Genomic DNA, 21,316 nt, shown 5'->3' with positions numbered 1-21,316 from the left:
GAATGAACTATTCAAAATTACAGCACCACTGATCTGAAGTGTTTATAACTGGTGTATGCAAGAAGCAAATACAAGCAATCGATCATTCATTGCGTGCAACAAGTTTTCAGGATACCTAACATTTTAGTAATTGCACATTACCCATAACAATGCGTGCCTGGTCAAAGCGATACGTTAAGATTTAGGAGAATAACCAGTGACTATTTCCTAAACTAAACAGTCTGCTTCTCTAATCTTACCTTAGAATGCAAAAAAATGACTGGTGGCAACAAACCAAGTGTGTGCAACAAACCAAGTGTGTGCTTCGAAGCTTCGGATCCTACCTAGATTCCTTTCGTGTGCTAAATATTTTTTTCATCTACGCTAAAATAAAAACCTTCAGATGCCTATAAAACATTTAAGTAAGAAAGCATCTAAATCACCTGTGTAGCATCCGCCTACTCACACGCTCATTAGTGAGTGGTAGAAACAAATTACTCTTAGGATTTAACGATACATTAAACTCTACGACGCCATAACTCAAAGTCCTTGTCTTTTTATTTCTTCTGTCGCCCGTGCCTTCCCATTACAGCCATCAGAAGGTAACGCGCAACACAAACTACTACACACACTAACTTCAACACACCTTAACACCCCATCACCTATTCGCCTTTCATCGTAACACTAAGAAATACTCCTGCATACTTAAGGAAATCAATAACACGTGCCTGCTTCTTAATGCCCATTCATTCATTTCCGCCTCTTGGTCTGTTCCCTTAAGCCTTTACGCGGACATAACATTACTCTAACAAACATAAAAGAAATCAATACAAGCTCCGGCGCTTCATCATATCCCTCTATCGTTACGACCGATAAAGTACGTAACGCTGGCCAGGCCTTTGCGTTGCCTCACAGCGTACACATACCCAATAACTTAGGGCGCCATGATGTGCAGTCTCCTCCCAACTTATGACCAGCCCCGTCACTTATTACATTCTTCACTAAACGATTGCCAATTACTAAGGACAGACTGGAGGAAGACGAGCAGGAGGAGGAAGAGGAGGAAGACTTTATTCACTAAACGATTACCAATTACCAAGGATAGGACGGTAAAGCTATAAGGATGAGCAGGAGGAAGAGGAAGAGGGGTAAAGCTGTAAGGATGAGCAGGAGGAAGAGGGGGAGGAGGAGGAAGCAGTTCTCTAGTCATAGTAACCATTCGTAAACACCGGAATGTCGAGGCCGAGAACACAAATCCACGCAGTCAACACGCACAATAGTAATAACACGCACAGTAGTAATAAAACACGAATATGTTATAAAGTATCGGTGGCGTAAAATTTAGACAATTGAATAAAATCTAGAAGAACAATACGGTAGATGAAAAGTTAAAGAAATATGGCGTTTGTGCTCAAGCCCAAATTCTACAAACAACTCTCAGTAAGACCAAATTCTACAAAACTCAATAAGAAACTATAATACATAAAAAAAGTAAACAAAAAGATAAACTGCAGGAAGCCAGTAGGCCTACACAGAGCTCCTACGTAATCCATATATATACTGTTACAAACAAACTGCAGGAAGCCAGTGGGCCCACACAGAGCTCCTACGTAATCCATACATGTATATACTGTTACAAGCACGAGTAGAAGTTCGTTGACAAGTGGTGTGTTATACCCTTTCTTCTAGCACAAGGTAGTGGAAAGTGAAATAAAACTATCATTATTAAACTAAATATCCACTACCTGAAGCGGGCATAGCGCGCGCAACTTACCTAGAACAGTGATCCGATTGGGTTCAAGTATGTTGTAGTACATTTAATATGACATGTACAAGCTAATGAGAAATAAGGAAAATCAAAGTTGACGAAACAAGTTAATGAGCAATAAGTTAATGTAACACGTACCAGATAACAAGCAAGGGACAACAAATACATACCCAAAATAACAAGTACAAGTAGCTCAGGCGTGTACGTAATGAAGAGTGCGAGTGTACGTGTTGTGTTCATCATATCTTTTAACTCACCATATTGCCGAACCCAGACAGCAGGAGGAAGAACTGTTCCAGCTGCGAACAGCGAGTGCGATTGAAAAGATATGGAGGTGAAAGTCAGTCGTCAGCTCGGTTAGCTCGATCAAGACGCGAGTCGAGACGTGTTTCTAAAGCTTCGTCTTTATGATGCCGCTACGGTGTGGTCAAGGCGGTGTTCGAAGCGGATGGTTGGTTGGAGAGATTAGTGGTTGGCGAGGTGGATACGAGGGCCGTAATAATACCTACGTCCACCTATCGTTCCTACCCATGACTGTCTTATATGCTACAATTAAAGTATCTAATTGACTGCACTAACAACCTGATAACTACGTCAAGTCATTAAACACCTTATTGGAGAGCCAGGAAAAGGATAATGAAAGAGAGAAAGGCATTGTATACATTATATTTCTATGTTGGCATACATTATATACATAACTCATGCACTATACAAAGCTTCATGCCACGCCCTTGAGGAGACAGGAAGTGTTAGGTATGGATGAGGGCGCGTGGTGCCGCGAGACACAACACACCACCGCCCTTCCCTTTCGGTCAGGTCAGGATCGATCGGCGCCTTACTGGGAATTCAATCGACGTAATTCATTGTTCGGTGCCTCACCTGCTGTGCCTGTGTCAGTAAGGACGAGGCAGACGAGGACACGCGAACACACGGAGAGCAGACGAGGAGAGGTCATCAATATTGACCATAACGACCACTTTCTTCCTCGTTCTCCTCGTTGTTCACTGCATGCTGCCTCGTCTGCTGTGTCTACGTCAGTATGAAGGACGAGGACAAGCCATAATGAAAACTGACGCCTGTGAGCTGTTGTCTCGTCCTCTGTCCTCGTCCTTCTTCTAATTAACTATCTCGTCCTCTGTATTTTTTTTTTTGTTAGTTAGTTTGTTTGTTTGTTTTGTTTTTTTACGATGCTCATACGAGGTAACTATCCCTCAACAATCTACACGAGCCTCTCCACCAAGACTCTCCCTTATGAAGATCTGCTCCTCTACCCTCCCTACCGTTCATCTCTAAGTGTCCATGTCAGTTCATTCTCTCTCTACATTGCTATTGCTAACACATTCTTAGGATGCTCCTCTCACTGTAAAGAGAAACAAAAACCACTCCTATACTTAATGGAGTGCCGAGACTATACGAGCTAATAAATTACATATAAATAGTTAGGGCACCTTGATGATGATGATGATGATAATGATGATGATGATGATGATGATGACGACGGTGGTGGTGGAGGTGATGACAATGACGATGATGATAAATATGATGATGTAGCTTTTGATACATCACCTGCTCACTTCTAATGATGATGATGATGATGATGATGATTAGAATTATGATGTAGTTTTAGATACACTACCGATTCAATTATAGTGATGACGATGATGATAAGTGTGTGGATGGAAACTCTATCTTTACAACGGCACATCTTTGGTCATGGATGAAGGAGAAGCCCATGTTGCGTGCCTATAAGGGGACTACGGTTGTTTACAGGGTTACATGAATAACTACCACGTTTCCGACAAGCTCCAGGCAAGCTACCGATAACGCCAATCACAAAACTGAAGTTGCAATGTTAATCAGAGTGCAATGCTTCCAGTCACGAACTTATGCGCTACAAAGGTACTACTTGAGTGTTCTGAGAGAGAGAGAGAGAGAGAGAGAGAGAGAGAGAGAGAGAGAGAGAGAGAGAGAGAGAGAGAGAGAGAGAGAGAGAGAGAGAGAGAGAGAGAGAGAGAGAGATTTTGCAATGCCTAATACTGCTTTCCTCTCCTGTAGTAGATTCACCATAGCACTTTCACACACACACACACACACACACACACACACACACACACACTCACACACTTCACGCTAACACCTGCTTCAGCTCATCACTCAAGCTGTCATACTCCTGATCATCATCCTGCGTGTTTGGATCAGCTAACTGACTCCCGGTGTTGTTGTTATTGTTCCCATTGCTATTGTCATTCCCACTTCTGCTGCTGCTACTGCTGGCACTGCTGTTGCTACTTGCGCTGCTCATGTTGCTGCTGTAGCTTCCCCTTCTGTTGCCGTTACTGCTGAGGGAGGCGTTGTCGAGGTGTCTGTCTGGACTGGATAGCTTCCTCGAGGAGTGAAGCTCGTTAAGGAGAGGCACTTCACAAAGATATCCAGAGGAAGACCTGCAGTGCCCCGGGGTGCGTTCTCCTGAGGTGGATTTCATGTTCTTATTGTTCTTGTTGTTGTTATTATTGTTATTGTTATTCGGTGCTGCCCCTCCCGTGTTGCTCCTGTTATCGTCTGAGTTGCCTCGGTGGTGGGTGTACGTGCCATCGTCATCTCCATCGTCTTGCATCTTCGCGGCGCTGTGGTTGTCGCCGCTCGTGCGGTGCGGCAACGACGCCTGGCTTATGAGGGACATGCACGAATTGGTCTTCGTCGGGAACATGGTGTGAGGGAGGTTCAGGCCCGCTAAGGGGGAGGCAGGAGCGCGGCCCAGCAGGGGAGTGACTTGCTCAGGTCTTGCCAGTTGTATCTTGGCCTTCTGTGACTGTACCAGGTTGTCGTCGCCCTCCTCGTCTGCCTGCGGGGGCGTGTTGTCCTCCCGGTCCAGGTGCATGAGGTACAGGGCGGCGATGTTCACTATGAAGCCGAGCAGAGTGAGTATGATGTTCTTGATGCCAATCACCGCCAGCTCCGTGTAGAGGATGGACGAGGCGACGATGACGAGCGAGGTGAACAGCACGTAATTAATGGACATGAAGACGGAGCTATTGAAGATGTCCAGAGCTCGCTGCATGTAGATGGTCTCGATGAGCAGACAGGCGATCAGGGCCACCAGACACACCCACGTGGCCCAGTTAGTAAACTCGTTGATGCCGCCAATGGTTTGTTTCAGCGCCAATCCAACACCCTTGCAGAACATGACGGAGAGGGAGCCGAAGGAGGAGCAGATGGTGATGTACAGCAGCACGTAGCGGTGGCCGTAGCGAGGCACCAGAGCCATGAAGAAGGCGGAAACCAGCACCACCAGGCCGGCGTACACTAGGAAGCCAGGATGCAGTAGCTGGGATTGAAGCTCCTCCATGCTGGCAATCTCCCGATCCTTGGGCCCGCACAGAGTCACCACAACACACCCCACTAACACTAACACGCAACCCAGCTTGCCCAGCTTCCCCAGCCGCTCCTTTAGGAAGTATGGCGACAGGGCGGCCGTGCACACGATGGAGAACACACCCAGAGGCGTTACTAAGATGGCCGGGGCGAAGATGTAAGCCACGAAGTTGGTGAGTTCCCCCAGGCCCATGAGAGAGATCCCCAGCCACCACTTGGGCAGCCTCAGGTACCCGTAGCCGCCGTCCACCGCTCGCGTCCCGCCCTGGGTCTGTGTGGGCAAGAAGGCGTCGGTCAAGAGTTACCGTCATACAACACGATGACAGGGAGGTGAGCCGAAAGAGTCAAAATTATGCAGGATGTGAAGAAAGAGTCACCATTGTACGACATAACAGAAGAGAGATTAACCGAGAGGGCGTCACAGTTATGAAAGAACAGGATGAGGCAAAAGAATCGCCATTATACAACACAATAACAGAGATGAACCGAAAGACAGTCACAATTACGCAGGAACAAGATGAGCCCAAAGAATCAACACAACACAAGAACAGGGAGACTACTTAAAGAGAGTTACCATTAGTTGTATATCAGCACTTTAAGTCTTTGTTTTGCTGTTCTTAGCATTTCTGATTATTCTCTTCTTTAGTGCTTCACTTATTCTTCAGTACCTTGAGTTTAACCTTTTATATGTTTTACCGACTTTTGTTGCTGCTTCTTCGTGTTGTCCTTGAAAGTTTGAGTTGCGATATATGGACTTTAAATGCTTCAACTTGTACTGTATTCTTTCTCAATTTGTGCTCGACAGAATCTTGTCTAATCTAAATTTATACAAGATAAAGATCATTAATTCCAGATGTCGAGAAATAAATGGCTTTGATTTTCTTTGATAAACTAAGTGAATGGAGCCTTTATAAGAAATGATGCTCCGGATGCAAGACACCACACACTCTTTCTCTTTTTTGCCTCACTAGTGAAAATTTCGTCACGTGATAGTGCAGCAGGTTTAATGTCACCTTGTTATTGAGTGCCAGCTGTTACTTGAGCGTTGATCTGGGGGTGTGATGAAAAGTGGGAGATATTTTGTCCTCCAATAACCATAGTAAGAAAAAAAAAGAAAAGAAAGAAAGATAGATAGATAGAAGCTCATTTGAAGGCATTTGAGTGTTGATCTGGGGATGTGATGAAAAGTGGTAGATATTTTGTACTCCAGTAATCATGATAAAAAAAAAAAAAAAAAGAAAGAAAAGTCTCTATTGGTTAATGTTGTATTGATGATGTTACGTGTTCCCCCTTCCCTCTCTTTTCTTTAATCCACATTTGGCCTTTAACCCTTTACCCTTAATCTATTTTACAGCTGTTCCTCCCCTACTCGAACCTAATCTCTGTAGCGTGAAGGCCAGTACAGTGTTCTTCAGCTCGCCATACCCTACCCTGAATTGAATGATAACACAGACAGCCACTCAATCTCTCTTCCACTTTTTCCTTAATTCACATTTGGCCTTTAAATTTTTTTACCCTTAATCTATTTTCCACTTGTTTGTCCCCTACTGCGACCCTAATCTCTGTAATGTGAAGGGCTATAGTGTTCTTCAACCCATCATATCCTGCTGTGAAATGAATAACATAGACCGCCGCTTAATTTCCTCCACTTAGTTTTCTGCCCTTCAAAAAAAAGAAACCTGTCTTTAACCTTTTCGAGTGCTGTGAGATGAACGCTCTACAGATCCTCTCCTCATCCACCTCTACTCCTCACCCACCTCTATGTCCCTCAGGGCGAGTTTCTTGAAGATGACTGACACACCGATGAAGAGACAGGAGGAGAAGGCAAGGATGAGGCCGATCACAGTGTCGATAGGAACCCACTGTGGCTCCAGGGCATCTGTGTCTCCCTGCGTTGAGTTCTCCATCCCTGTTTCGTTCAGATACATGGCGGCGGCGGCTCCTGCAAACACAATCCCCAATGAGTCACTGGAATAACACCCATGATATTGCTTGTTATAGGACTTCATGACAGTGCTATACGTATGAGGTACAGGAGATTTGGGAATAGAACGGAGATGGAGGAAGGAGTATGAAGGAGAGGTTGTGAGAAAAAAAGAGTGAGAAAGAGAATAAATAAAGGTACTGTTACACTAGTCAATGGTGATTCAATGGATTCAGATAAGCAAGAGTGGCCAGGAGGTGACAGAATACTTATAACACACGACGCATTGCAACCCGACAATAGCTTCTGTAGGAATCAAACCCATGAGAGTCCTAGGAATACAACTTACTCGTACATCCTACTTTCCACAGGTCAAAGAGGCAACTAAACTATAAAGAAACCACAGAAATCACGAAGTAGCGCTCTCTGATAACCTGTAGTCGCGGCATATGACTGTCAGTGAGGCACATTAACACAGTCTTTTAATATACTGTCAGGAAAACACTAAGGGAAGCTTCCTGCACCACCACAGTAACAATTTCCTAAGAGTATTCAGGAGTACACTAAACTCAGCAAAATGTTCCCATGTCGCAGTTGAGAATGCTGTTTCGCGGCAGAATGTTGAAGGAAGTAAGAAAAGTTGTCATTACGATGAAGGGAAGGTTTTATTTAGTGTTTCGTGACTTTTGTATAGCGATGATTATGTTCCCGTGCTCCGGTTCTTTTCGTCAGCACTTCCTGTCTGATAGTTTTACCTTCTCTGCTATTTCCTGTTGTCCTCGTGTCCGGCTGACGGTGAAACTGGTTAGCCCAAACACACACACACACACACACACACACACACACACACACACACACACACACACACACACACACACAGCGCGTTACAGTGAGTCTAGGTTTTACATGTGCTACCGGTTCTTGTTGCTGCTCGTATTTCCTTGTGTGGTTTGTCCTTGAAAGCCAGCATCGTAATATACGGCCACAATGTTTCAGCATGTTATATATTCTTTTCAGTTTATGGTGAATAGAACGTAATGATATCTACACACACACACACACACTCTCTCTCTCTCTCTCTCTCTCTCTCTCTCTCTCTCTCTCTCTCTCTCTCTCTCTCTCTCTCTCTCTCTCTCTTTCAAAAAGCAATGAAATTAAAATATTATACCCGAATATAGTTTCTACTGAGGTATTACAAAACAAACCCACTAATCTATTATTAACGTTCTCTCTCTCTCTCTCTCTCTCTCTCTCTCTCTCTCTCTCTCTCTCTCTCTCTCTCTCTCTCTCTCTCTCTCTCTCTCTGACCCAACACAACTAATTTTACTACACACACACACATTCCAATACACCTCAACTCGTGGTGGTGTACAAGCGCATCACCGGCAGAGCAGCCAAGGAAGAAATGTTTGGGGCACTGCCATCGCTTGCTCAAGACTACCAAACCACCTCCCTGGGAATCCACCTCGCCTATCGTCATTGGAGTCCCCGTGGCAGGCATGTCCAGCACTGTTCCGCCCCTTCAGGTAATAGCACATCACTCACCTCACCTGCCGTGCACTCCCAGACACGCAAAGCAAGGCGAGGTGAGGTGGTAAAAAAAAAAAGGCTAAAAAAGAAAAGCATAATTGTACTTCGTGAGTGTTGCATGAGAGAATTACGACGAGGGATGAAAATAAATGACCATCTCAATCAGAAGTACCGAAACAAAGGGACGGTGACGGAGAAATGAATAAATAAGTGCATAGACAGACAGGCGGATAAGTTGGACAGACGTAGAGGTGGAGAAAGACAGACAGAGAACCGAGAATCTGTGTGGTGTGATACGGTTGTGATTGGCTGTCTTTCTCTTTGTCTGTAAGTCTGTATGTCTGTCTGTATGTCTTTTACGCACCAAAAACTTCGCTAGTTAGAAAGATAGACGAATAATTGGTGATAAATCAAACATCTCTCTCTCTCTCTCTCTCTCTCTCTCTCTGTGTGTGTGTGTGTGTGTGTGTGTGTGTGTGTGTGTTTCATCTAAAGCGTTCAAGGTTGCTACACGTCTCCACTTCACATGGATGCCACAGAAACACGAAATATCGCCTTATTTTGTTTCTTCATTATCCAAGCACGCGATGATGTCAGAATGGCGTTCGACAATAGTACAGGAGGAGGTACGATAACCCACCTCAGCAGTAGTCGAGTAACCGAGTAGCGTTTTTCTTCAGTAGCAAGTCCTGTGATCTACTAAGAATGTATCAGTTTTCAGGTTTTGTTATTAAGGAGCACTTATGACTTCGACTGTGCGTTCTGACAGCATTCATGGAGGACTGGGTAGCGATGTCGTGCAATACTGAAGGTTATTGGCTCAATTCAACGTTTTTTTTTTTTTTTATGATATAAGTAGCATTCTCATGGGCCACTAATCGTTGCCATACGGCCTGGTTTTGGGGGGCGCCATGACACCATTAATCGATCACTTAATGGAGGTTCTGATGAGCACACACACACACACACACACACACACACACACACACACACACACACACACACACACACACACACATTAATATAAGTACCTCCGAATTAGTCATTACATAAAGTACCAGTCAAATTTGTATGTAATAAACTATGAAGTAATTAAAGTGATGTGTGAGAGAGAGAGAGAGAGAGAGAGAGAGATGAGAGGAGAGAGAGAGAGAGAGAGATGAGAGAGGAGAGAGAGAGAGAGAGAGAGAGTGTGTGTGTGTGTGTGTGTGTACCTATCTGTCACCATCATGCAGGTAAGGGGAGGCCAATAACCCTAGTCAAGTATTTGGACAGGGTAATATAATGGCGCTTAAATACCTCCACTCCCATCAGTCCCTATGGCTGGTATTCGGAAACTTTTCGTTCTCTCACCACGACTATTTTCGAAGGCCACAGAGATGACTAGCCGGGTTCTCAAGAGTGTTTTTCCTGTTCATAATATAGAAATCTCGTCAATCTGTCCCTAGAACCATGAAAACACCTCTAGAAAAATCCCATGTAATTTCATCTACTGGTAAAGCCTTTTGGAGGTAGTGGCGAAGCGGCGTTCAGAATAAGGTCCTATGTATCACGGAGCGTCTGCAGTCCACGTGTTGTTACAGACGGCCTCCTTTCTCCCCTTCTCTGTAATGCGAGGTGATGTGATAGTGCATTGATCTGCCAGTCCCGTTGGAAAGGCGTGCGTCAACATGTCTCACAGTTCGTTAGCTGAGTACCTGTCTGTTTGTTTGGTTGTCTGTGGGTTTTTCGTTTGTTAAGTTATTGATTCATCGTTCCATCTCCCTCCCTGTATGTTTTATCTGTTTACTTATCTGTTTCTTTCTCTTGATTTATCTGTCTCTCTCTCTATTTCTTTATTTTTTTTCAATGTATATCTTCATACATACCTGACTTTTTTATGAATCTGTGACTATATTCTCTCTCTCTCTCTCTCTCTCTCTCTCTCTCTCTCTCTCTCTCTCTCTCTCTCTCTCTCTCTCTCTCTCTCTCTCTCTCTCTCTCTCTCTCTTAATGGGAAAACAGGAAGAACTAGCAGGTGTCTTGTATTGATTTTACATTCTACTCTGTACTGGTGTCATCTGGTAATGTTGTGTGTGTGTGTGTGTGTGTGTGTGTGTGTGTGGTGTGTGTGTGTGTGTGTGTGTGTGTGTGTGTTACCCCAAGTAGTGATGTCATAAGTCAAGTGAATTTCATGTCTATAAACTATATATAACTTAACATAAGGACTCCTGAACCGCTTGATATTAAGAGCTACGCTGAGACCAACAAGACCGTGGGGATGAAATTAGGTTAGGTTGGCTTAGATTAAATTACGTTAGGTTAGGTTAGGTTAGCTTAGGTTAAATTACGTTAGGTTAGGTTAGGTTAGGTTAGGTTAGTTTAGGCTAGCTTAGATTAAATTACGTTAGGTTAGGTTAGTTTAGGTTTGCTTAGATTAAATTACGTTAGGTTAGGTTAAGTTAGCTGAGGTTAAGTTAGGTGAGGTTAAGTTAGCTTTGGTTAAATTATATTAGGTTAGGTTAGGTTAGGTTATATTATGTTATGCTGGGTTAGGTTTCGTTAGGTTTGATTAGGTTAAGTTAGGTTGTCTGGTACTGATTTTTTGTCCGAAAGACCGAAACATTCTGAACAATATTAGCAATACTTTGGACAGCTGGTGCCTTACAGAAAACGAGGAGATGGAGATGGTAAAAAAAAAAAAAGTGGAGGAGGTACTGAAGTAAAGTGTGTTCAGTTATGTTAACCAGTGATAACAGGTGTCATGTTGCATGAGAGAGAGAGAGAGAGAGAGAGAGAGAGAGAGAGAGAGAGAGAGAGAGAGAGAGAGAGAGAGAGAGAGAGAGAGTGAGAGAGAGAGAGAGAGAGAGAGAGAGAGAGATGAAAGTAGGTATTGCAACTTAATAATGCAGTTGGAGTTTCAAGAGTCTTACAAGGGAGAGAGAGAGAGAGAGAGAGAGAGAGAGAGAGAGAGAGAGAGAGAGAGAGAGAGAGAGAGAGAGAGAGAGTCCGAATGTGTATTTTTCAGTATTTGCGAATGCGAATACGAATTTTTGTTTGAATAGGCAGTACGATTATTAGGATGGCTTGAGCCTTGGGCAATGGCTGCTTGTGTGCCTGCAATTTGCATGCGCGAAGTGCGGGTGTGCAACTGTACATTTGAGTATGTGAGCAAATGTGGTGGCGATTTTTTTTTTTCAACTGTAAGAGTTTTAGTCACAGAAATTGAATTAATAAATTTCAATCAATTTCTTATGTTACCAGGATGTGTGTGTGTGTGTGTGTGTGTGTGTGTGTGTGTGTGTGTGTGTGTGTGTGTGTGTGTGTGTGTGTGTGTGTTGCTCGTTATGCAACACCTCTCCCTCTTCCACTTCTCCCTCTCCCAGTCCATTCCACCTCATTGACTCGCCTCTCCCTCCCCTCCTTCTTCTCCCTCATCCCCCCCCCACCTGTCACGGCCTGTTAACCTCCTCTGATTTCAGGTCACCGAGGTCATGAGGGGAAAGGATGAGGGGAAGGGGAACGAGTAATGAGGGAGGAGAGAGGGGCTGGAAGAGTGGGGAGAGTGAGAGGTTGTAAAAACACTAGATAATGAGATCGTAAAAGAGAGAGAGAGAGAGAGAGAGAGAGAGAGAGAGAGAGAGAGAGAGAGAGAGAGAGAGAGAGAGAGAGAGAGAGAGAGAGAGAGAGAAATTACACCACATCTAAGTTACATGAAAGTGAGAAGGAAAGAGGAAGAAAGAAGGCAATAAAAGTGAGAATAAAATAATGAAAAGATGGAGGGAATTGTTACGGGAAGAAAGAGAGGGATGATAATTACTAATTCCTCTATTGATGACAGGAAGGGGAAGGGGAGGGGCAAGGGGGAGGGGGAGGGGGAGGGGGAGGAGGGGGAGGGAAGGTATGTAATTAAAGGTAAGTGTTGTAACTCCTAAAATAATGCATTTTTTTTTTCCTTCATTTTCACTCACTGATGCCTTTCTTTCATATCTAAGCACACCTCCCTGCGCCTCATACTCATAAACAGGAGACGAAAAATATCACAGTTCTTGGAGTGTCTTCCAGAAACTTGAAAAACAGAGAAATAGTATATGCTTTTAATCAGTGGATACGTAGCTTGCACACACACACACACACACACACACACACACACACACACAAACACACACAATCCTGACCCACATACACGGATCACTGACACAGTTTTGTTTTTCGTTAGTCATCAAAACCACGCAATTCCTTGTTTTATCCCAAGAATTATGACTAGTTTGGCCCTGAGTCTCCCCTCAAAGTTACTGCTACTGCTACTACTGCTCCTGTTATTGTACTAATGGTAGTTAATTTACTCGTAGGGGACTTGAGGTTAGGTTACAGTTAAGAGGGCTTATGGCGCCGCAACAATAAGGTCATTAACAGTGCTTGCGAAATTAGGTTAGGATAAGTTAAGTTAGGAAAGATGAGGTCAGGATAGGTTAGGTTAGGTTAGGTAAGGTAAAGTTAAGGTTGAGGTTAGGTTACAGTTAAGTGAGTTTATGGTTCTGCAACTATAGGTCATAAACAGTGCTTGCGAAACTAGGTTAGGTTAGGTTAAGTTAGGAAAGATGAAGTTAGGTTAGGTTAGGTTAGGTTAGGTTAGCTTAGGTGAGATTATGTCAAGGTAGACTAGGCTGAATTAGATTAGGTTAAGAAAGATGTGGTCAAGTAAAGTTAGGTCAAGTTAGGTGAAATTAGGTTAGGTAAGATTAGATGTTACGTTACATTAAGTTATGTTTGGTTAGTTAGGTTAGGAAAGATAAAGGCAAGTAAGCTTAGGTGAAGTTAGTTTAAGTGAGAACATATTGGGTTAGGTTAGGTTAAATTAGGTTGAATTGGATTGGGTTAAATAAAGTTAGGTCAGGTAAAATTATGTTCAGTTAGATAAGGTTAGCTTAGATTAGGTTAGGAAGGATGAAGTCAGGTTAGGATAAGTTAAGTGACGTTAAGTTAGCTTATATTAGGTTAGGAAAAATAAAGTTAGGTTAGGTTAGGTGAGGTTAGGTTAGAAGAGGAGAGGTTATACAGCAACGAGAGCACAACGCGCAGATTACCGTATGAGTAACTGCGTGATATATTACAGATTCTTCCTCAGAAACAAAAGTAAACTAGAATATGTGAGTCAGCGGTAGAATCGCATATGCACCACCTCCAAACACCTGTGCTAGTGTGCAGGTGTGCTGAGGGAACAACGACACACCTGAGCACACCTGTCTGAGAGAGAGAGAGAGAGAGAGAGAGAGAGAGAGAGAGAGAGAGAGAGAGAGAGAGAGAGAGAGAGAGAGAGAGATGAAAGTAGGTATTGCAACTTAATAATGCAGTTGGAGTTTCAAGAGTCTTAAGAGAGAGAGAGAGAGAGAGAGAGAGAGAGAGAGAGAGAGAGAGAGAGAGAGAGAGAGAGAGAGAGAGAGAGAGAGAGGAGGATAGAAGAGCCAGTTTGTGATGCAGTTTAATTAAGCTTATTCATAATGAAAGACTATTTAGGTCAGGTTAGGTTAGGTTCAGTTAGGTCGTTAGATTAGATATTAATAGTTCTCTCTTTCTCTCTCTCTCTCTCTCTCTCATGCCATTCGTTTTTAATCTCCAAGGCAAATCAATATTTTTTTTTCTCTCACTCTCTTTTATTAGATGAAAGAGAAAGCAAGGAGTGATTTTTTATAGCATGACAACTTACACACACACACACACACACACACACACACAATAACTTACCGCCCTTTCTCTCCTTCCTTTTCCTTCTCCTCCTCCTTCTCCTCTTCCTTCAGTTCTTTCTTATCACACAGACCTTCAAGCTCACACAGCCACGCCCTTGCAGAACCACGCCCTACGCCACACCCTATGGGCACTAACACCCTTTTATAGATCCCCTAGCACACCTCCCTTGCCTCCTCCCCCTCCTCTCTTATCACTTGGCACCTTTCCTTCGTCAGTTATAGATTTAGGAGGTCAAGAATTACGTGAGTGTTCCCTGTACAGCCTCACGCTCTTGCTAGGAAGGGAGACAAGGGAAAGGAACGGCGGAAAAAAAAGGGGAGGAATGAAGGGCAGAAGAAAAGGGGGAATGGAGAGGAAATATTACGAGGGAGAGATGGGAATGGAAGAGGGAAAGATTGGACAAAGGAAGAGAGAAGGGGAAGAGAAATAGTGTGAGAGTGTTGGTGAAGACAGAAAGAGAAGGATGAAAGAAAAGTCACTGGGAGGATAGTGAAGAAAGGAAATAAGGAGAAGACGATGGAAAACGAATGAGAAAAGGACGAAAAGGGAATAAAGGAAAGAAATAAGATACGAAGACAGGAAAACAAGAGGAAGAGAGAGAGAGAGAGAGAGAGAGAGAGAGAGAGAGAGAGAGAGAGAGAGAGAGAGAGAGAGAGAGAGAGAGAGAGAGAATGACAGATGGGAAGTGAAATGACTTATGTTGTTTTTCTGTTCATCCCAGCCATGACAACTACACCACGTGACGGAGAGAGAGAGAGAGAGAGAGAGAGAGAGAGAGAGAGAGAGAGAGAGAGAGAGAGAGAGAGAGAGAGAGAATAACATAAAAGAATAAAATTGAAGGTAAATATTCGTAGATAGTTTTATAATTGGTAGGTTTAAATATCTTGTGCCTTTTTAATTTCGATATTTTCTACAAGTAATGAATGTTGCTGTGGTTATGAAATATTACGACCTTTATAATTTAGCGTAGATATTATTTGACGTAATTAATGGGAAAAATAAATGAGAAAATGAATGAAGAGTACAAAGAGATAAAAAAAATATATGTAATTCGTGTTTTTTTTTTCTGTTATTTTCAAGGTGTCTACTTCAAAATTAATGATGATGAAGTACAGGGTGCGACAGAAATACCTCCCGCATTTTAAAGGATAAGAAAAAGGAAATCATGAGAGGTGTTTCTGCCGCACCCTGTATTTCCAAGATTAACATTTAGTTTAGACGGAAAGTATGTTATATGTTATGTTGTATTTTGTATGTGCGTTTATGAATGAATGAACGAATGAATGAATGAAAGAATGAATGTTTACGTCTGTTTATGAAGGAAACCGGGCAACATTACTAATCATCATAATAATCCCCATACAGGTCACCATACACTTACCATACACTCACCATACTGTCACCACACAATGTCAACATAGTCACCATACAATTAACATACAATCACCATACAGTCACCATACAATCACCATACAGATCACCACACACACCACCATGCAGTTACCACCATACAGATCACCATACAATCACCATACAGATCACGACACAGGTCACTATAAAGCCACGTGGTCGCCATTGCAAAGTATAAAGCTCATTGCAACAAACGACTTAACTACCAAGCCAAACACACAATTATATCATTAATAACCATTGTGTTGGTAAAATAATACAGCAGGTCGGCAGTCACCTTGCCACCGCGTCCCTCGTCACCCAGCTCACGCCTCAGGTCATTGTCACTTGCACTTCTCTAATCGATACAACTTACATGCGCTACTTCCTCAACCTGCAACCGTAATACTTACCAAATATATTCAGTCTCTCATCGAAGTGATATATATATTTTTTTTTTCGGTTGATCATTCATATTTCTACAGCAAGCACAGATATGACAAGCTGAAGAAAACTTGAAAACGTGAATGGTGTGATGTGACAGACAACTGCAGGCGTGACTGGCAGTAAGGGAGCACTCGGTGAGAATACGGTATGCTACATGTAGAAACTTTATCGTATGGAGGAGACTGAATCTGTTTTTCTTTTCCTCCTACAGGGGCTGCCGTTGCAAAGGTCTGCCTTGGGAGCAATCATGTCATCTGTATCATCAAGATCAAGATCAAGTTCTACCGTTATTTAAATTTAGCAAGTGGATTTTTCTCTAGCTCAGATATTATGTATTTCAATCGCAGTGTTTCTCTTGCCATTATCCCTCAATAAATACACATGTAAGCTACATTTCAATTCATCTATACGAGATAAACTGCTGATTAATGCACAGGTTCATGTAGTTCGAAAGAGATCCTCTGACACCAAGACAAGACATGTAATGAAAACTGAAGGTGGTTCAATGAAAAGTTAAATATAAATAATGAAAACTGAAGGTGGTACAATAACACGGAAGGTGACGGAGGAGCTTTGGACGCTGCGTGAGCTATGGCACCACAACAATGGTTATGGCGCCGGGAGACACACACTTAACACGCCACAATGGTGCCAGCAAAACAGCAGGACACTTTGCACCTGGACACTGGAGTCTCAGCGAGTGTCGTGATAAGCATTCGATCGCTACTTGGCTTGGTTTGAAATTCGTCCCCTCATTTGAATCTTGCATGAGATCAATTGCAAATGTCTCATCGATTAGATTGTTTAATGCTTTTGTTCACCTCATGCACGTGAAGTTTAACTGTGCAACGCCATCTTATTATTATTACTCTGTGGGTGAAGAGCAAGCGACTTACCGACCTAGAAATGCCTGATCTTTAATTCTCTTCAGGCACTGTGACAAATTATCGGCTGCCATCTTTCCTTCATGCACGTAAAGATTAGCAATACAAGGTCACCACGTTGTTATTATTCTGTAGCTGTGGAAGAAGCGACTCTAACCTAAACCCACTTGATTTTACAAATATATGTTTTTTTTTTTTTTTTTTCTAATCTGAGTTATCAAGCTTGAAACCGTTATTTCTTTTCCTATCCTGATCATTGTGCCTGAGGACTTTGCTTACGTCACCTTTGTTATATCCCTTGTACCATTTAAAGGCCTCCATCAGATCCCCTCAATCTGCACCTCTCTCAAGTAAATTCAGAATCTTTAATCTCCTACCGCAAGGAATATTTCTCATGTCTTGTATATCTTTAGCCATTCTCCTTTGTACTGACTCTACCAGGCTTGTATCCTTCCTATTGAGTAATGTCACCAAAGAACTGCACAGCGCAATCTAGATGAAGTCTGCAAAATATAACTTTAATATTACTTTGGGACCTCTACTTTTAACGCGCCTAAAGAAATTATAAAGTATATTTTGCTTTATTTCTAGCCTCTATGCAATGCTTTTCTAACAGCGACCAGAGCTGTCTAAAATTCCTTTTTTTTTCCGCATCCTGATCTTACCATGGTGAGTTTCGTTATTTACTGTGTAGCTAGTATGCGAATTTCCTGTACCTACGCTTAGTGTCTTGGATTTGCTAAAATTAAGTTGCTTTTGCCATTTATCTGTCCATTAATTCAATTTATCCAAGTGTGTCTGCAAGGTGGTGGCATTAGAAACCGATTTTATTAACCTATATATCTTCGTGCCGTCCATAAGTTTACTAATATCGTTACTAATCCCACTATCTAGATCACTAAACGAAAGGGGTCCTATAACTGATCCCTTTGGTTCCTCATCAATTACTGTTCCCAGTCGGGTTTACAGCCATTACTCGTAACTCTTTGTCTCTTGTCGCATAACCATGACCTTATCCACCATAAACCTTTCCCGTCTGTCCCATGCATCCTCGCTTTGTTTAAGAGCTTTTGGTGGAGCACCTTATGAGACGCCTTGCTGAGGTCTAGGTATATTACGTCGTAATGATCCTCATTATCTGCTGCCTCATAGACTTTACTATAAGAACTTATCAGAGTCGTGGGGCATGAAACAATGCAGTGGATATTGTACCAACCTATGCTTGTCCAAATAATTCCTTAATTCCTCGCACAGACTCCACTGTTTTACTTACTGTTGAAGTCATAGCCGATAGCTCGACATTAACGTTTTATCTCGTTTCTTTAAAAATGTGATCTATTTCACTTGCCTCGACATCACCGGCACTTCTCTTGAATATAATTATTTCCCAAAGATATTAACCAGTGCTGCATTAATAATATTGTTTAAATACTCAGGGATATATTTCATTTTAACGTTTCAGCCTGTCTATTCGTATTTTCTGTTGCACTGTCTCCTTGATTATGGTAATATCTGTGAGTCTGCTCGCTTTCCTCTAACCTTTACATTTTTTTTTTTTTTTTCTGAGTTAAAATAGTCGTTTAGAATTTTCGTCATTCCTTTCCCAGAACTAACCAACGCTCAGTTCCAAGCACCAAGGCGACCACTGACGGTGTGGCACTAAGACAGTAAGAGTCGGGTTTACATCAGCTGAGTAATTTAAAATCCAAACAGAAAATGACGTAACATTGATATGGAGAAGACTTAAGAGTTGCCACGGATGATAAATGTGCAAATGATCACCAGCTATGTTTCATTTTCTCATTCTTCCTCTTCCCTTCGCTTATATTCCTCCATCTTTGCCCCTCAGAGAGTACTTTACCACTCGAGAATAATAAGTGAATCCTCGGCACAGAAGTACGCTATTTATATTCTTTTGAGGGAGATGATGGATGCTCAGCTGTCGTGTCCACTTTTTTTTTCTTCCTTTTTTCCCCGTGTGTGTGCCGGTGGCCTTCTGGTAGTGATTTTCCCCGAGTTCCGCACCGTGCCAACTCTGCCGCCGCCGTGAGAGCAAGCGGCGAGGAAACAACTGCAGCTTATACTTGGTGCGGAGAGAGAGAAAGAGAGAGAGAGAGAGAGAGAGAGAGAGAGAGAGAGAGAGAGAGAGAGAGAGAGAGAGAGAGAGAGAGAGAGAGAGAGAGAGAGAAAGCAGAAAGACAGAAATAGCCACAACGCAGCAAAGACACCTACACACCACAAGACTGACAGAGGCACAAAAAATAAATAAATAAAATAAATAAAATAAATGAATAAATAAATAAATAAAAACTCAAATTCATGATGATCAATATCCTCAAACAAAACAAGATGTGGGACCGAAAAGTAGCTAGAAAAATTTCCTTGACTGAGAGAAACAAAAAAACATTACATAACCAATAACAGTACAAGATATGTTTTTTTCTTTTGTTTTTTTTTTCGAATTATGAAGCAAAAAATACATGTAATAATTAATAAAGAAACGAATAGAGTATGGTGCTTTCTTAACAATTAGCCTTTATGATAGCCATGAAGGTTATAAAACTGCAATTAATGGTGCTCTCCAAGATATTAAGGCAAGATACGATAGTGCTTCCTTAACAATCAACCGGTAAAACAGTCATAAAACTAATGACACTACCCTGACATTACAAGAGATGAGATTTACACAACCTGAACACTTTCTCTGCGACATGCAACAGTTCGCACCACTACAAGCAAGGTGTGAAATCTTTATCAACACTTAAAAGGAAGAAAGGGATGAAAAGAATGGATTTTGCAATTCCTACCCCAGTATAAAGTTTGGAAGTGGCTGCAGAACGAAAATAAATGTCCCAGTGTGGTTAATGGTTAGGGATAAATGTACCAAATAAAAGTGAATGGGTTAAATAAAGACACTAGTATGTTTTTTTAAATGATCAACCGTTACACGAGCCATAAAACTAATAAAAATATATATAAAATGGTGCTTCCAAAGACGTTAACCATTCACCCACAACCACTAACAACTTTTGAGGCACATCCTTCTTGTGGTACAGTCTGTTAAATAGTTCTGAGATATATAAATTACAAAAATAATTCCTTTTCCTTCTTTTCTGTTCCTCCAAATGATCTTTTTAACAGTGCCATGAACGTTAACGGGAAGGATGACCACAGCACTAAAAGTGTTAAGGAAAGATATGATAGTCCTGCATTTAGTAGAAGCATAGGAAACAGTAGGAAAAGGGTTAAGGGAAGATAAAATAACCCTTCAACTCTATATAATAGAAGCATAGGAAACAGTAGGAAAAGGGTTAAGGGAAGATAAAATAACCCTTCAACTATAACAGAACCATAGGAAACAGTAGGAAAAGGGTTAAGGGAAGATAAAATAACCCTTCAACTATAACAGAAGCCTAACAAACAGCAGTTAAAGGCTTAAATACATCACCCTACAACAAATAGAAGCATAGGGAAACAGTAAAAGGCTTAAGGGATGATACAATAACCCTTCAACTACAATAGCAACATAAGAACAACAGCAGGAAAAGGGTTACGGGAAGATACCACAACCCTTTAACTATAATAGAAGTACAGAAAACAGCAGTAATAGAGTTAAGTAAAGATACAATCAACTAACGACTAATACAAGGACAAGAAACACGCTTTTTTTTTTTCAAATCATCAACACTCAGAAGCCGAAGCAAGCCAACCTGCCCCACAACGCCGCACTGCACTTACTGAGGCGCCACTGGAAGACAGAAACACTAAATATACTTCTTTTTGCCTTCCCCTACCCTCTCTCTCTCTCTCTCTCTCTCTCTCCAACAACACGAGGGGGGACTTCTACAAATTCCCCAGATTGCGACAGTTAACTAGCCTGACCGGAAAGCCACGCCAGTAAAATGAGAGCTTCTTTTATTAGATTCAAGCGAGTTTGTCTGACGTGTCCAGGGCAGGAGGGCTTCTTACTTTACCCTAAGATCGAAATATGAGCTTCCCTATGGTGTCCGTGTGTGTCCGTGTGTGTGTGTGTGTGTGTGTGTGTGTGTGTGTGTGTGTGTGTGTGTGTGTGTGACTTTTCTTTTTTTTTTTTTTCTTTCTCATTCTTAAGTCCTCCTCCTCCTCCTCCTCCTCTTCGTCCTTCTCCTGCTCCTATATTAAAACTCTAAATAAGAAAAATAACAAATAACAGCTTCACTATACTTCTCGACTTAAGTTCCTTGGTTTGTTTTGGCGGGAGAAGCAGCGTCGGTATTTTTACGTATTATCAGTGTTTTTTTATGTATTTTTACCGTT

The 21,316-nt window shown here is 42.1% G+C and overlaps 1 protein-coding gene across 1 annotated transcript in view; it reads right to left on the bottom strand.

The window, feature by feature from the left end:
- Nucleotides 1–2,397: 2,397 nt before the first annotated feature.
- Nucleotides 2,398–21,316, bottom strand: part of LOC135113716 (uncharacterized) — a 37,425-nt gene continuing 18,506 nt past the window's right edge. The window contains exons 2-3 of the mRNA XM_064029238.1: nucleotides 6,877–7,061; nucleotides 2,398–5,390 (exon numbers count right to left, since the gene is read on the bottom strand). Of these exons, the coding sequence (XP_063885308.1) occupies nucleotides 3,873–5,390; nucleotides 6,877–7,047 (1,689 nt within the window). The 5' untranslated portion in view covers nucleotides 7,048–7,061 and the 3' untranslated portion in view covers nucleotides 2,398–3,872. The remainder of the gene's footprint in view (nucleotides 5,391–6,876; nucleotides 7,062–21,316) is intronic.

Source organism: Scylla paramamosain, chromosome 26, assembly GCF_035594125.1.
Source record: "Scylla paramamosain isolate STU-SP2022 chromosome 26, ASM3559412v1, whole genome shotgun sequence".
NCBI classification, from domain to species: Eukaryota; Metazoa; Arthropoda; class Malacostraca; order Decapoda; family Portunidae; genus Scylla; species Scylla paramamosain.
This window is presented reverse-complemented; position numbering and strand designations above follow the sequence as displayed.